The 16,325-nt window shown below is 50.4% G+C and overlaps 1 protein-coding gene across 1 annotated transcript in view; it reads right to left on the reverse strand.

Moving 5' to 3' along the window:
* Positions 1-16,325, reverse strand: part of CNNM3 (cyclin and CBS domain divalent metal cation transport mediator 3) — a 21,707-nt gene continuing 5,382 nt past the window's right edge. The window contains exons 3-9 of the mRNA XM_007470227.1: positions 6,357-6,500; positions 5,222-5,371; positions 4,745-4,914; positions 4,445-4,541; positions 3,951-4,084; positions 3,461-3,599; positions 1-65 (exon numbers count right to left, since the gene is read on the reverse strand). Coding sequence (XP_007470289.1) covers positions 1-65; positions 3,461-3,599; positions 3,951-4,084; positions 4,445-4,541; positions 4,745-4,914; positions 5,222-5,371; positions 6,357-6,500 — 899 coding nt within the window. The remainder of the gene's footprint in view (positions 66-3,460; positions 3,600-3,950; positions 4,085-4,444; positions 4,542-4,744; positions 4,915-5,221; positions 5,372-6,356; positions 6,501-16,325) is intronic.

Consider the following 16,325-nt stretch of genomic DNA (forward strand, 5'->3'; position numbering starts at 1 on the left):
TTAAACTCCCGGGTTCCGCCCAGGGCTCTCGTCCGCCGGGAGGCCGGGTCTGCTGTGGCTGGACCCTAGAGGGGAGAGGGAAAATCAGCATCGGAGCCCGCCCGTACAGGCAGCGGGTCCCCTGACACCAGGTGTTCAGTCCTCTTTAGGGCGTGAAGGGGCAAGGGGGCAGGGGGCCGAGGAGCCTCAGGCCTCCTCGGGAGCCATCGAGGCAGAGCTGGGAGCATTTAGTTAGGAAAATGCTCAGCCTCATGAGAGAAAACCACTGCCAGGACGGATGCCATCACTGAGAGGCAGGGCTTCTGCCCGTGGGAGGCCGAGGCCATAAGGCCAGGCAGGAGGCAGCTGCCCAGACAACACAGCAGGCACTGGAAGGGAGCTTTTGTTTCCAAGGCTGAGCAGGCATCTCATGGTCCCTCCTGCCCTCCAGAAAAATGAGATGAGAAGTATCAACGAGGGACAGGAAGCAGCCACTCACCCCCATGGCGGAGTGCCCCCCATCTGCGGGGAGCGGTCTGCAGCGCCCCCCAGCAGCTAACAGGCCGGCAAAGGAAAGCAAAGAGAAGGTAAAGTAAAAGGCGAGATATTTACCTTGCGTGTTGTCTTAAAACAAAAAATGCTCACTAGTCCACAGTCAATTATCAACTGCAGTTTCCAAATGTGCCAAAGAGGGAAAGGCCTACTGGGAAAGCTAGAGAGAGGAGAGGGAAAGGGAGGGAGAGAGGGAGGGGGAGGGAGGGGGAGGGAGAGAGAGAGAAGACCAGCTATGGAGCTGCTCCGGCAGAACCGCTCCGCTGGGGCAGCTTGGGCCGCACCGCAGAGTCAAGGCCGCGGGGGTGAGAGGGGCCCAGGAGGCTCGGTGTCAAGCTCGGACTCTCCCTGGGAATCCCGCTCCGGGATTGATCGATGTGGAGGGGGTTTTCCGAATGTGAAGCAGCGGACCAGGGCTCCGGAAGGTGTTTCTGTAAAGGGCCAGTCTTCTCAGGCTTTGCAGGCCTCGGGGGCAACGAGGCAACTCCACCTGCAGCCGAGTACAGTCCCTCAGCAGACGGGCACCTCCAGTAAAACGTTACGAGAACAGGCAGATTTGGCCCTCACGCCATTTGCCGACGCGGCTGAAGGCAGCTGAAAATCATCGCGCGCTTCCCAAGCATTTCAGACACTTCTCTGCTGAGGAAGCTAGAGCCAGTCACCCAGAGGATGGCTCCGACCTGCACCGTTTCAGCAGCGCCCCGGGGACACGTCCAACACGTGTAGTGACACTGAGCTCCCCGGGCAGCGAAGCAACAGGTTAACAGAGATAAAGTGCAAGACCCTGAGGGCCGCCCAGGGCCAATGTCAGGCCGCACTTAGGGGAAAATCACCAACATCATGACTACAGAACAGGGGCTGCTTGGTAATCCGTTACAAAGAGGAAATGACCCATGAGCCACTAAAAACGATTCTCTCAGAGGACTGCCTCACGAGCCACTGAAACCACAAAAGGATTAAAAAACCTCTGGGTATGTGATAAAAGATGAAAGGAAAAACCAGGATTCTTAGACTGAAGTTTGTACCTTATACACAACCTGTGCAGTCTGAGCAGCAGATGAAGCCAGAAAAGGCTCCCATGTGAGAAAACCAAAACCAAATGGCTCACATTTTGAAAAACATAAACGTCCCGGCTTCCGAGACCCGAGTCTAACTTGATGGTGCGAACCTGTGTGAGGGGTGCCTCACAAAATAAAAGACCATCACAGTGGGTAAACAGAGGCGCGGGCTCCACCCTAAGAGGTGAATGAAGGGTCCATTCATTCCAAAAGGACTGCGACCAGGCCAGTATCCAGGACCCAACACAACCCCCCAGGGTCCTTCACCAGCACCACAGATGGAGCTCACAGGAGTGGAGCCACCGACGCAGCTCAGGAAGCACCTTTCCATTATAAAAACACGTTTCCCTTCTCAAACGTGGGTCCGGTAACCAAGGGTGCACCCAGTCTCCAAGCCAGAGTGCCCGTCTCTCCCGGCCTCCGACTATTCACCTGTAAAATGGGCGTGACAACTACCACCTCTCAAAACTTCAGGGAAGTTTTCTTAGATGAGTCAGGACGAGGAGAGCCCTTAGCTCAGTGCTTGGCATGGGAAGTGTTCCGTTAAGAGCTTGGCGTCCCCACTGCTGGGTAAGGGGGATGGAGCACAGGCAGTCAGGCCCCTGCAGTTCCTTCCACGGCCTCTCCCAAGCCCCGCCAAGCCCCGGAGGACCTCAGACCCCAACCTAGGAGCTCGGTCAGCATAAAACTACCTTCTTGAATAACAAGGACAGGAAAGTTCCCTGATGTGTTTTACCGCCACCACCCTCCCACCCAAAGCCCACACTTCACAGGCTCCTTTTTTATTTTCCCTCCTTAACTCTAAGGGTGGGGTTTCCCATCCCACTCTGCAAAATCTGTTTCTTCCTGCTCCCAGTGGAATGCCTGGATGGGACCAAACGCCACAAGAGGTGCTCTTCTGGGTTTTGGGGATGGTGTCCACCAGCCACCTACCTTCTGAGCCAGGCCCACCGGTGACCCAAATCTTCACTTTCTAGGTGACCTGACCCTAACCCCAAATGACCCAATACAGCACCTGAACGTGACCGTACTCGCACTTAGCAACTACGGTTAACCCTTGAACACGCAGGTTTGAAGCGCGTGGGTCCATTTATATGCAGATTATTTTTCAATAGTAAATACTCCAGCACTACACAGGCTGTAGGTGGTTGAATCTGCGGATGTAGAACCACAAATACAGAGGACCGACCACGTTATACACAGATTTTTGACTGCACAGAGGGTTGGCACCCCTAACCTGCTGTTGTTCAAGGGTCAACTGTATTCTCTAATTAAATCAACCCACCCTACAGGCCCTGGAGAGAAAATGCTGACTTACGTGCTCTACTCAAAATGTCAGCTGACCTATAGCTCAGCGTTGACGAGTTATTAAAAACACAAGAAGGGGGCTTCCCTGGTGGCGCAGTGGTTGAGAATCTGCCTGCTAATGCGGGGGACACGGGTTCAAGCCCTGGTCTGGGAGGATCCCACATGCCGCGGAGCAACTAGGCCCGTGAGCCACAACTACTGAGCCTGCGCGTCTGGAGCCTGTGCTCTGCAACAAGAGAGGCTGCAATAGTGAGAGGCCCGCGTACCGCGATGAAGAGTGGCCCCCACTTGCCACAACTAGAGAAAGCCCTCACACAGAAACGAAGACCCAACACAGCAAAAATAAATAAGTAAATTAATAAACTCCTACCCCCAACATCTTCTTAAAAAAAAAAAAAACACACAAGAAGGGAGAGAGAAAAGAACGGGGAGACAAAAGGGAAAAAGAACAAATGTAGGGCAGGGCGAGGGCAGAGAGAACAGGTCTGTGTGTGCAGCCAGGACGGCAAAGGGCACGCTCGCCCTGGGGTCAACGCCGCAGGATGCAGCCGCACGGGGCTCACCTGTGGCTGCGGCTGTCTTGTCACCAAGGAGCCGGGTCTGGCTGCCTGGGACGGCCTGGAGGTCCGCGTTCTCAGGGGACTGCGGCACGGCCTGGGCTCGGGTGGCCAGGAGTGCATTGAGGTACTGCAGCCGCGTGACCTGGGGCACAGGAAGCGTTGCAACTCGTGCAGCTGGACGGAGAAGGTGAGGTGAGGGGCCACACCCCTCCCTCCTGCCCTCAAGCCCCCACACCAGGGTTGGGGGGTGGGGGGGTGCGGGGCGGAAGCGTTGTTAACATCTCCAAGGAAGCTGGGTGCTTAGGCCACCAGCAGACAGAGGGGCCAGGCCATCCACCCGTCACAGCAAGTACAAGGTCTTGCTCTGGGAAGTCTCAGATAGACTCAATCAGAATTTATTCTTAATCCATTCAAATGTGTGACCAGCTGGTCTAGCCCTTGGGGACGCAAAGCTGGTTAAAAGCCAGCACCAGTGAGCCGCCCGGACGGTCACCTTGATGAGCTGCAGGTCAGAGAGGGCCCTCACGGTGTAGTCAGGACAGTATGCAGACAAGCGGGTGCCTTCGGCGGGCTCGGGCAGCGGGTCGTGGCGGGTGGACTGGAGCGAGGACACCGGGGACTGGTGAACTATGAGAGGACAGTGGGTGACGGAGCGGGCCAGCCCCACCCAGCCTCTGAGATCCACCCCACAAATCACCCTGGTGAGGGAATACAGCCAGGGGCTCTGAAAAGGATGGCAAACATGCTCCTCCTGGGAAAAGTTGTGCAGGGGTGGGGAGAGCAACAAAGATGAGCCCCGAAGAAATGCTGCCCCACCCTCCATGCAGCCCGCAGGTGAGAAAGGCCAGCAGGTCCCAAGGCAGACTGCCTCACAGGAGGCATGGGATCTGCAGGAAGGACAGGCTGGACACGGGGCACTGGAGAGCCTCGGCAACGCCCATCCAGCCGCCGACCCCTGCCTCCAGCTCTGGGACGGCTGCAGCTTACCCGAGGACGGCGCCGTCAGGGCGGACACTCCATAGTAGGTGAAGGCCCCATTCTCGAACTTCAAGCCCTCTTTCCCGATCTCCACCTCAACCCTGCCCTGGGAGGTCGGGGAAGAGGGGGAGGAAAGAGGGACAGGGAAAGAAATAGGTGGACAGATTATCCTTCCTGCCAGCAAAGAGCACAAGGAGAGAGCACCGACCCCACTTATCCAGGGCGGGTGCATCTGGATCTTCCCTCCTCTTCTCAGACCCTCCCCACTTCCTAAGCAAGTGGCGGGCTCCAGGCCGGGCTCGCAGGTACCTGCAGGATGAGGATGAAATAGTCCACCGGCTGGCTGCGCTGGTACAGGTAGTGGTGGGCGGCCAGGCGGTCGCTCTCGTCAAACCTCACTTCCTGGTTGACGCTGGGATGCTTCAGCAGGTGCAGCAGGACCTTCTCGGAGATTCGCAGCGGGCTGAATACATCCACCTCTGCCCCACAGGGGAAACAGGTGCGGGGACAGTGTCCACCAGGCCCAGCGCAGCCCGTGTAACCGCCCGCCCCCCGCTGCATGCCTCGGCTCCCCCAGCCTCCCACAACACCCACCCGGCCGCGGCTCTCCACCACCCACGGAGGAGCCGCCTTCAAGTGACCCAAGCTAATGACAGGGCGGCAGAGAGAGTCACCAAAGTTCTCCTGGACACCCTCCTGCTTACTGGGAATGGGGGGGGGGGTCTCCTGATCCACTGGCCGATAAGCAGGGACGGGGCCCACCCTCACCCTCACCCTCACCCTCACCTCGGGAAAGGAAGCGCTGGGTGGCCAAGAGCAGCTGAGGCGAGATTTTCACTTTATAGTCGTCGTCAGACACCTTGAACAGGGAGAATTCCTCCTTCTGCCTGAGAGGGGCGCTCAGGGACACAGGCTGCTTCTTCACCACGGCGTCCCCTGGGGCGGGGGGAAGAGGGCCTGCTTAGGCTCCAGCAGCCCTCCATCACCATGACCGGACCAAGGGGCACGGTGCCTCTCCCTCCCCGCAAGGCCTCGGGGCTCCTGCGGGGGGACAGCATCAGGGCACTGCTGTCTTGACGGCACCTGGCGGCCACTCCACCCAGGCAGTGATCTGGTGCCCGGGCAGAGGGGCGGCAGCTTGCATTCCAGCGATGTGCCGAGAAGGAGCAGCGAGGCCTGCTCCCTCCTCAGAGCTGGGGAAGATAATGCCCACGTGATGGCAGACAGCTTATGTAAAACAACAGGCCCCTCGCTAGAAAGCACACGTTCGACGATTACTGGTGCCAAACAGCCGCTAACCTGCAGACCCCGTGCCTACGGCAGTCTGAGATGCCAAACCAAAATGCTGCATTTGGGGGACAGACACGTGGGCAGAGATTCACTTCCAAGCTCACAGGGCGGGCAGCTCGGTGTCCCAGGGGGCCCACGTGAGGCCCGCCGTCAAGCATGGCCTCTGCGTCTGCCCTGCAGACCACAGCTGCCATCCCAAGAGTCAGGCACTTCTAAAACACAATCACGGGCCCCACGATCATCTGTTTGGGGAAGAACCTCTCAGCAGTAAAGAATGGGCTTCTTTGAGAAGACACTTCTATACAACAGAACAAGAACGCAAACGGACCAAGATAAAGACTGGGAAAAAGCCCGTTAAGGGCAGAGCTCCGGGCAAGCCCTGGGACTGCAAAGACACCCATGGGACGCACGCCCGTGGCTCTGCGTCCAGGCACACGTGAGCCCTCCCTCCTGCAAGGGGCAACCCCGGCCACGCAGGGGTAAGGAGACGGGGCCTGGGTACGTGACGGCTCTGACCCGAGATCCAGCCCCGCTTCTGACAACACGGAGACCTGCCATCCTCTGAAACACACACGTCTCTGTAAGCTCGAAAGACCGGCTGAGCCGGAAAAGCGCCAGGGCCACGACTCACGGTAGTCTTCAGACTCGTCCAGGATCTCGGACTTGATGATCTCCTCGATGACGTCCTCCAGGGTGACCAGGCCCAGCACCTCGTAGAAGGGGTCACCTTCGCCCTCGTTGTTCACCTTCTGCACGATGGCCAGGTGGGACTTCCCTGCGGGGAAGGACGCCTGCGTTACAGCTTGCTAGGGGGCCTCCTACTTTCCTTAGTCCCACGTGACTGGCCCACCACAAGGACAGAGGCTGATGTCTATGTTCCCACAACAGGCCCAGCACCAGGAGAGACTCTTCCTAGGTGCCCGTGAGGAGTAAGTCTCGGACCCCAGGTCCACCTGCCCAAGTCCCCCCAGGCAGCGGCAGAGCTGGAGTCACCCCGGGTCTGTGCGACTCCACGCCGTAAACGTGGTTTAGACAAGGATGCAACCGGACCAGAACAGACACCGTAAACAGCAGCAACCGGACCGTGGACACAGGGCGCCGACACCAAAGACGCTGGCTCCCCGGGGACAGTCTGAATGTGGAAGCCGAGAGGGGCCACCCCGCCTGAGTCTCCAAAGGGAGCGTTCCCAATTCTGAAGGCTGCCCTGTATTTCCAGAAGCCGAGGTGCATGAAAGTCACCCAGGGGATGAAGATGATGATAATCAGCCAGTTAGAGCCCAAACTGTGCGGGAGGAAGAGCAGGAAGCTGGAGCTCTTCTCCTTGCTCCTCGGGTGAGCTACCTGCTTGTTTTACGAGAAAATGTAAGCTTGAGAAAAGCCCAGCCTCAGAGTGCTGGGGAGTGTTAGGGAAACTTCAAGAATATACTCTCTGGGCTTCCCTGGTGGCGCAGTGGTCGAGAGTCCGCCTGCCGATGCAGGGGACGCGGGTTCGTGCCCCGGTCCGGGAAGATCCCACATGCCGTGGAGCGGCTGGGCCCGTGAGCCATGGCCGCTGAGCCTGCGCGTCCAGAGCCTGTGCTCCGCAACGGGAGAGGCCACAACAGTGAGAGGCCCGCGTACCGCAAAAAAAAAAAAAAAAAAAGAATATACTCTGTGTCAGGTAAGTGCTTTTTCTCCATAAAGCTTTATGCTTGTCCAAAAGCCACAGAATGTGGGACTTCCCTGGCGGTCCAGTGGTTAAGACTTCGCCTTCCAATGCAGGTGGTGCGGGTTCGATCCCTGGTCGGAGAGCTAAGATCCCGCGTGCCTCCGGGCCAGAAAACCAAAACATAAAACAGAAGCAGTATTGTAACAAATTCAATAAAGTCTTTAAAAATGGTTCACGTCAAAAAAAAAAACCATTTAAAAAAAGAAAAACAAAAAGAAACAGAATGCAAGCCATACAGGTAATTTAAAACTTTTGAGTAGCTACATTAAAAAAATTAAAGAGACAGAAATGAAATTAATAATATTTTATGATCAACTCAATATAATCAAAATATCATTCCAACATGCAGTCAATATAAACATATGAATAGATATTTTTCCTTTTTTTGGGTACCAAGTCTTTGATATCTGGTGTGCGTCTGGCACTCGCTGCACATCTCAATTCAGGCTGGTTACCGTTCAAGAACTCAGCGGCCACTTGTGGGTAGTGGCTACTGGACTGGACTGTGCAGGTCTAGGGTATGGAACTGAGAGCAAACTCATCTCAAGCGCGCCCCCTCCCTTTTTGAACAGTATGTTCTTTCGCTGAAGTGCAGCTGATTTGCAATATGGTTAGTTCACACTGTGCACAGCAAAGTGTTTCAGTTATATGTTTTCAGATTATTTTCCATTATAGTTATTACAAGATTTTGAATATAGTTCCCTGTGCTATACAGTAAATCCTTGTTGCTTATCTATTTTATGTATAGTAATTTGTATATGTTAATCCCATACTCCTAATTTATCCCTCCCCCCCTCCTTTGGTAACCATAAGTTTGTTTTCTATGTCTGTTTCTGTTTTGTATAAATTCATTTGTATTATTTTTTAGATTCCACATAAAAGTGATATATAATATTTGTCTCTCTCTGTCTGACTTACTTCATTAAGTATAATAGTCTCTAGGTTCATCCATGTTGCTGCAAATGAAATCACTTTATTCTTTTCTATGGCTGAGTAGTATTCACTTGCATATATACCACATCTTATTTATCCATTCATCTGTCGATGGACATTTAGGTTGCTGCCCCTTTTTATGACTAGTGAATAAAGCATAGGGTAAAAGCCGGCCTGGACCTGCATGTAAAGGGGTGCTTGCTTCAAGAACCCTTTGGTAAAGCAAAAAGTCAAGCTCACCTCTTTGTGTGAATCCTACTTTACATACCTCGGGTTCAATGACAATGTAGTGATTGGGTTTAGAAGCACATGCTTTGGAAGCAGCTGGCATGCCTCTGCCTCATTCTTTCAGCACCCGTGCCCCCTGCCCCACCCCCAGTAATCAGGTATAGGAAGACCTCTGCTCCAAAGTTGGACGGAATGAAAATGTCAAGAGTCAAGCAAAAGCTATTATTATTAGACCACTAACCAGATGATCAAGGAAGGAAGGAGGCTGTAAAAGAATAAAAAGATCACATTTACTGTATGTCATCAAATCCAAGATGTCATCCATCATGAGATATCCTGGTTAGAGAGATGTTAAAACACACAAAAAAACGTGCAACTGAGAACTGAAGAAATGCAGTACAGGCCTACGTCATTTCAATGTGCTTTGCAGATACTGCTTTTTTTTTTTTTCCAACAAACTGAAGGTGTGTGGCAACCCTTCATCGAGCAAGTCTATCGGCACCATTTTTCAGACAGCATCTGCTCACTGTGTGTGTCACATTTTGGTAATTCTTCCAGATTTTCAAACTCCATTATTATTATATCTGTTATGGCGATCTGTGATGTTACTATTGTAATTGTTTTGGGGGAGCGCCACCAACTGCACCCACATAAGACGGGGAACTTGATAGATACTGTGTGTGTTCTGACTGCTCCACCAACTGGTCATTCCCTGTCTCTCTCCCTCTCCTCTCCTCTCTCCCTGTTCTCTGAGACACAACAATGTTGAAATTTAGGCCAATTAATAACCCTACAATAGGCTCTAAGTGTTCAAGTGAAAGAAGAATCACATGCCTCTCACTTTAAAACAAAAGCTAGAAATGATTAAGCTTAGCAAGGAAGGCATGTCAAAAGCTGAGACAGGCTGAAAATTAGGCCTCGTGCACCAAACGGCCAAGTTGTGAATGCAAAGGGACAGTTCTTGAAGGAAATTAAAAGAGCTACTCCAGGGCTTCCCTGGTGGAGCAGTGGTTAAGAATCCACCTGCCAATGCAGGGGACACGGGTTCGAGCCCTGGTCCAGGAAGATCCCACATGCTGTGGAGCAACTAAGCCCGTGCGCCACAACTACTGAGCCTGCGTGCGCTCTAGAGCCCGTGAGCCACAACTACTGAGCCCACGTGCCACAATTACTGAAGCCCGCACACCTAGAGCCCATGCTCCGTAACAAGAGAAGCCACCGCAATGAGAAGCCTGCGCACCGCAAAGAAGAGTAGCTGCCGCTCACCACAACTAGAGGAAGCCCGCGCAGCAACGAAGACCCAATGCAGCCAAAAATAAATAAATAATTTTAAAAAATTTTTAAATAAATAAGAGCTGCTCCAAAATATAAAAATAAACAAACAAGCAAATAAATAAATAAATGTGCTCCTCCAGTGAACATGTGAATGGTTAAGAAAGCCAAACAGCCTTCTTGCTGATATGGAGAAAGTTTGAGTGGTCTGGATAGAAGATCAAACCAGCCACAACAGTCCCTTACCCAAAAACCTAACCCAGTGCAAGGCCTCACCTCTCAATTCTATCAAGGCTAAGAGAGGTGAGGGAGCTGCAGATGAAAAGCAGCTACCAGAGATCGGTTCATGCGGTTTAAGGAAAGCTGTCTCCATAACATAAAAGAGTAAGGTGAAACAGCAAGTGCTGATGGAGAAGCTGCAGCAAGTTATCCAGAAGATTTAGTTAAGATCATTAATGAAGGTAGTTACACGACACTACAGATGTTCGATGTGGACAAAACCACCTTATATTAGAAGAAGATGCCATCGAGGACTTTGACAGCCAGAGAGGAAAAGTCAAGGCCTGCTTTTAAAGCTTCAAAGGACACGCTGACCCTCTTGTTATGGGCTAATGCAGTTAGCAGGTGATTTTAAGTTGAAGCCAATGCTCACTTACCATTCCAAAACTCCTAGGGCCGTTGAGAATTACGCTAAATCTACTCTGCCTGTGCTCTATAAACTGAACAATAAAGGATGACAACGCATTGGTTTACTGAATATTTTAAGCCCACTGTGGAGAGCCAATGCTCAGAAAAAGGATTCCTTTTAAAGTAGTACTGCTCATCAGCAATGCACCTGGTCACCCAAGCGCTCTGATGGAGCTGTATGAGGAGACTAATGTTATTTTCATGACTGCTAACAAATCATCATACTGTAGCCCATGGATCAAGGAGTAATTTTTCAAGTCTTATTATTTAAGAACTACATTACATAAGGCTACACCTGCCATAGATAGAGATTCCCCTGATGGATGTGGGCAAACTCAATTGAAAACCCTCTGGAAAGCATTCACCATTCTAGATGCCATTAAGAACATTCATGATTTATGAAAAGAGATCAAAATATCAACACCGATAGGAGTTTGGAAGAAGCTGATGCCAACCCTCATGGATGACTTTGAGGGGTTCAAGACTTCATGAAGGAAAGTAACCGCAGATGGGGTAGGACGAGCAAAGGAACTAGAATGAGAAGTGGAGCCTGAAGGTGTGACTGAATTGCTGCCATCTCAGGATAAGACTTTAATGGACGAGGAGTTGCTTCCCATGGATGAGCAAAGAAAGTGGTTTCTTGAGATGGGAACTACTCTTGGTAAAGATGTTGCAAAGACTGTTGAAATGGCAACAAAGGATTCAGAACATCATATGAACTTAACTGATACGGGGCTGGGGTTGGCAGGACTGACTCCAATTTGGAAGAAGCTCTACTGTGGATAAAATGCTATCAAACAGCACTGGGTGCTTCAGAGAAATCGCTGGTGCATGGAAGAGCCAGCCGATGCAGCAAGCTTCACTGTCATCTTAAGAAACTGCCACGGCGACCCCAATCAGCAGCCACCACCCTGATGAGCCAGCAGCCACCAACATCGAGGCAAGACTCTCCACCATCAAAAAGTTTATAACTCGCTGAAGGCTCAGATGGTCGTTTTTTTTTAGCCATAAAGGTTTTTTAGTTTTATTTTCTGCGTGACCACGCTGCACAGCATGTGGGATCTTAGTTCCCCAACCAGGGATCAAACCTGCTTGCTTGCTTGCTTACTTTACTTACTTACTTACTTATTTACTTATTTTTGTGGTACACAGGCCTCTCACTGTCGTGGCCTCTCCCGCTGCAGAGCACAGGCTCCGGACGCACAGGCTCAGCGGCCATGGCTCACGGGCCTAGCCGCTCCGCGGCATGTGGGATCTTCCCGGACCGGGGCACGAACCCGTGTCCCCTGCATCAGCAGGCGGACTCTGAACCACTGCACCACCAGGGAAGCCTTATGTTATCTTTTTCTGGTTTTGATATCAGGGTGATGATGGTGGCTTCGTAGAATGAATTTGGGCATGTTTCTCCCTCTGCAATTTTTTGGAAGAGTTTGAGAAGGATGGGTGTTAACTCTTCTCTAGATGTTTGATAGAATTCACCTGTGAAGCCATTTGGTCCTGGACTTTTGTTGGCTGGAAGATTTTAAATTACAGTTTCAATTTCATTACTTGTGATTGGTCTGTTTATATTTTCTAATTCTTCCTGGTTCAGTCTTGGAAAATTGTACCTTTCCAAGAATTTGTCCATTTCTTCAAGGCTGTCCATTTTATTGGCATATAGTTGTTTGTATTAGTCTCTTATAATCCTTTGTATTTCTGCAGTGTTGGTTGTGATTTTTCCTTTTTCATTTCTAATTTTATTGATCTGAGTCCTCTCCCTTTTTTTCTTAATGAGTCTAAGGGTGTATCAATTTTGTTTATCTTCTCAAAGAACCAGCTTTTAGTTTTATTGGTCTTTGCTATTTTTTCCTTCGTTTCTATTTCAGACGCGGAGTTAGCATCTCCCCACAACTAGGGCGCCTGCCGTCTGCTTGTGGGGGACTCTGACCCCCAAGGAGATGGGAGGAACCCCAGAGTGAACCGGTAGGACATAGGGGGGCCGAAGGGGGAGGAGAGGTGGAGGCCAGACAAGATCAGCGCCCCTGAGGCCAGGAGATCAGGAGAGGCAGGTGGGAGGGACTCTCCAGGAAGGGCAGGAGAGGAGCGGAGGGCAATCGCATGGCCCACTTGGGCCGGGGAGCCTGCTGAGCTCCCAAGCTGGTTCTGCCCTCCAAAGCCCCATCCAGGCTGCGTGGGTCCTGGGGGCACAGGAGGGAGAACAGGGAGATCAGGAGAGGCAGGCGGGAGGGGTCCTGCCGGAGGAGCAGGAGAGGAGCGGAGGGCAACTGCCCCGCCCACTCAGGCACAAGGAACCTGCTGAGCTCCCAGACCAATCACCAGCCTTCCAAGGCCCCTCCAGGCTGCGTGGGTCCTTGTGGGCATAGGAGGGAGGCCAGGTGGGGATCAGGGGAGGCAGGCACGAGGGGCCCTCCAGGAGGAGCAGGAGAGGAGAGAAGGGCATTTTCCCCACCCACTAGAGCCCAGGAAGCCTGCTGGGCTCCCAGGTGAGATCCCCTGCCCTCTGAGACTAGGGGTGTGGGGCTGCCTGGGCTCCTTCTGTTCCTTGAACCTAAGCCCCACCCCCCACAGCCCCCAGGGCCTTTTCCAGCCCTGTGGGTCCTGAGCACAGGCCCCACCCACCACCCAAACCTCACCCTTGCTTAAGCCCCGCCCTCCACAGCCAAGGCCTTCCCCCACCACCTTTTTTTTTTTTCTTTTCCCTCCACCTCTTTTTTACTATTGTGGTACTGATGTACCTTCCTGTTGTTGATTCATCTATATTTTTATTTCTAACATATCTAACTATGTTACGTTAGTTTCCTAGTCTAATTTTATTTTTTACTTTGTTATTGTTCTTTTTTATTTTTTTTTTTGCCACCCCACACGGCTTGCGGGATCTTGATTCGCAAGCCCAGGGTCGGGCGGAAGCTCTGGCGGTGGGAGCTCCGAGTCCAAACCATTGAACTAACAGAGAACCTCAGACCCCAGGGAATATTCATCAGAGTGAGGTCTCACAGTGTTCAGCACCAAGACCCAGCTCTACCCAACAGCCTGCAAACTCCAGTGTTGGAAGCCTCAGGCCAAGCAACCAGTAAAACAGGAACACAATCCCAGTCATAAAAAAAAGAGATGGCAAAAAAATATGTCACAGGTGAAGGAGCAAGGTAAAAACCTACAAGACCAAATAAATGAAGAAGAAATAGGCAATCTACCTGGAAAAGAATTCAGAGTAACGATAGTAAACATGATCCAGAATCTCGGAAATAGAATGGAAGCACGGATTGAGAAAATACAAGAAATGTTTAACAAAGATCTAGAAGAACTAAAGAACAAACAGAGATGAACAACACAATAACTGAAATGAAAAATACACTAGAAGGAATCAATAACAGAATACCGAAGGCAGAAGAATGAATAAGTGAGCTGGAAGACAAAATGGTGGGAATAAATGCCAAGGAGCAGAATAAAGAATAAAGAATGAAAAGCATTGAGGACAATCTCAGAGACCTCTGGGACAACACTAAACACACCAACATTCGAATTACAGGGGTCCCAGAAGAAGAAGAGAAAAAGAAAGGGTCTGAGAAAATATCTGAAGAGATTATAGTGGAAAACTTCCCTAACATGGGAAAGGAAATAGTCACCCAAGTCCAGGAAGCACAGAGTCTCATACAGAATAAACCCTAGGAAAAACACACCAAGACACATATTAATCAAGCTAACAAAAATTAAATTCAAAGAGAAAATATTAAAAGCAGCAAGGGAAAAACAAAAAATAACATACAAAGGAGTCCCCATAAGGTTATCAGCTGATTTTTCAGTGGAAACTCTGCAGGCCAGAAGGGAGTGGCAGGATATACTTAATATGACGAAAGAGAAAAACCTATAACCAAGATTACTCTACCCAGCAAGGATCTCATTCAAATTTGATGGAGAAGTCAAAAGCTTTTCAGACAAACAAAAGCTAAGAGAATTCAGCACCACCAAACCAGCTTTACAACAAATGCTAAAGGAACTTCTCTAAGTGGGAAACACAAGAGAAGAAAAAGACCCACAAAAACAGACCCAAAACAATTAAGAAAATGGTAATAGGAACATACACATCGATAATAACCTTGAATGTAAATGGATTAAATGCCCCAAACAAGACAAAGACTGGCTGAATGGATACAAAAACAAGACCCATATATATGCTGTCTACAAAAGACCCACTTCAGACCTAGGGACACATACAGACTGAAAGTGAAGGGATGGAGAAAGATATTCCATGCAAGTGGAAATCATAAGAAAGCTGGAGTAGCAACACTCGTGTCAGATAAAATAGACTCTAAAATAAAGACTGTTACAAGAGATAAGGAGGGACACTACATAATGATCAATCCAAGAAGAAGATGTAACAATTATAAATGTTTTTGCACCCAACATAGGAGCACCTCAATACGTAAGGCAAATGCTAACAACCATGAAAGGAGAAATCGACAGTAACACAATAATAGTAGGGGACTTTAACACCCCACTTACACCAATGGAGATCGTCCAAACAGAAAATAAATATGGAAACATAAGCTCTAAATGACACAATAGACCAGATAGATCTAATTGACATTTATAGAACATTCCACCGAAAAGTGGCAGAATACACTTTCTTCTCAAGTGCACATGGAACATTCTCCAGGATAGATCACATCTTGGGTCACAAATCAAGCCTTGGAAAATTTAAGAAAACTGAAATCGTATCAAGCATCTTTTCTGAGCACAACGCTCTGAGATTGTAAATCAATTACAAGAAAAAAAAACTGTAAAAAACACAAATACGTGGAGGCTAAACAGTGCGCTACTAAATAACCATGAGATCAATGAAAAAATCAAAGAAATAAAAAAATACATAGACACAAATGACAACGAAAGCACGACCACCCAAAACCCATGGGACACACAAAAGCAGTTCTAAGAGGGAAGTTCATAGCAATTCAATCTCACCTCAAGAAACAAGAAAAATCTCAAATAAACAATCTTACCCTACACGTAAAACATAACTTTTATATACACTGAGAAACCAAAACACTTGTATGACTTGCTTTACTGTGGTGGTCTGGAACTGAACCCACAATATCTCCAAGGCATGCCTATACTTAGGGCTTGCTTACTGTGTGCCAGCCATCAAATGCTTTATTCATTTACTAACTTACCAAACCCTCTGGCAACTCTATAAGGCACATATTATTATTTGCATTTTACAGTTCACAGAGAAAACTGAGGCCAAAAGAGGTTCAGTGACCCTGCCAAGCTGGAACCCAGGCAGCTGGCTCTGAGTCCACTCTCCTAACACCCCCCCCCCGACCCCACTCAAGTGACTTTCACTGAAGAGAACAAAAGACCGAATCTTAGGGCCTCCCTGGTGGCGCAGTGGTTGAGAGTCCGCCTGCCGATGCAGGGGATACGGGTTCGTGCCCCGGTCCGGGAGGATCCCACGTGCCGCGGAGCGGCTGGGCCCGTGAGCCATGGGCGCTGAGCTTGCGCGTCCGGCAACGGGAGAGGCCACGACAGTGAGAGGCCCACATATCGCAAAAAAAAAAAAAAAAAAAAAGACCGAATCTTAGGAGCCCCCTCCCCTCTGGGAGACAGGCATGGTGCCAAGTTCAGGGCCCCGCTGAAGAGAAACCAGCAGCCCTCTTTAGGGGCTCTACCATCCTGGAACAAAAATTAAAGGTGGAAATGCCCACATTAAGTTCCCTCCCCCTTCCCAGGATGAAGGGGCTAGGGGTCCCTAGGGAACTGTCTGCCCATTCCTG

The sequence above is a fragment of the Lipotes vexillifer genome, unplaced genomic scaffold (genome assembly GCF_000442215.2).
Source record: "Lipotes vexillifer unplaced genomic scaffold, Lipotes_vexillifer_v1.1 scaffold1139, whole genome shotgun sequence".
Lineage (NCBI taxonomy): Eukaryota > Metazoa > Chordata > Mammalia > Artiodactyla > Lipotidae > Lipotes > Lipotes vexillifer.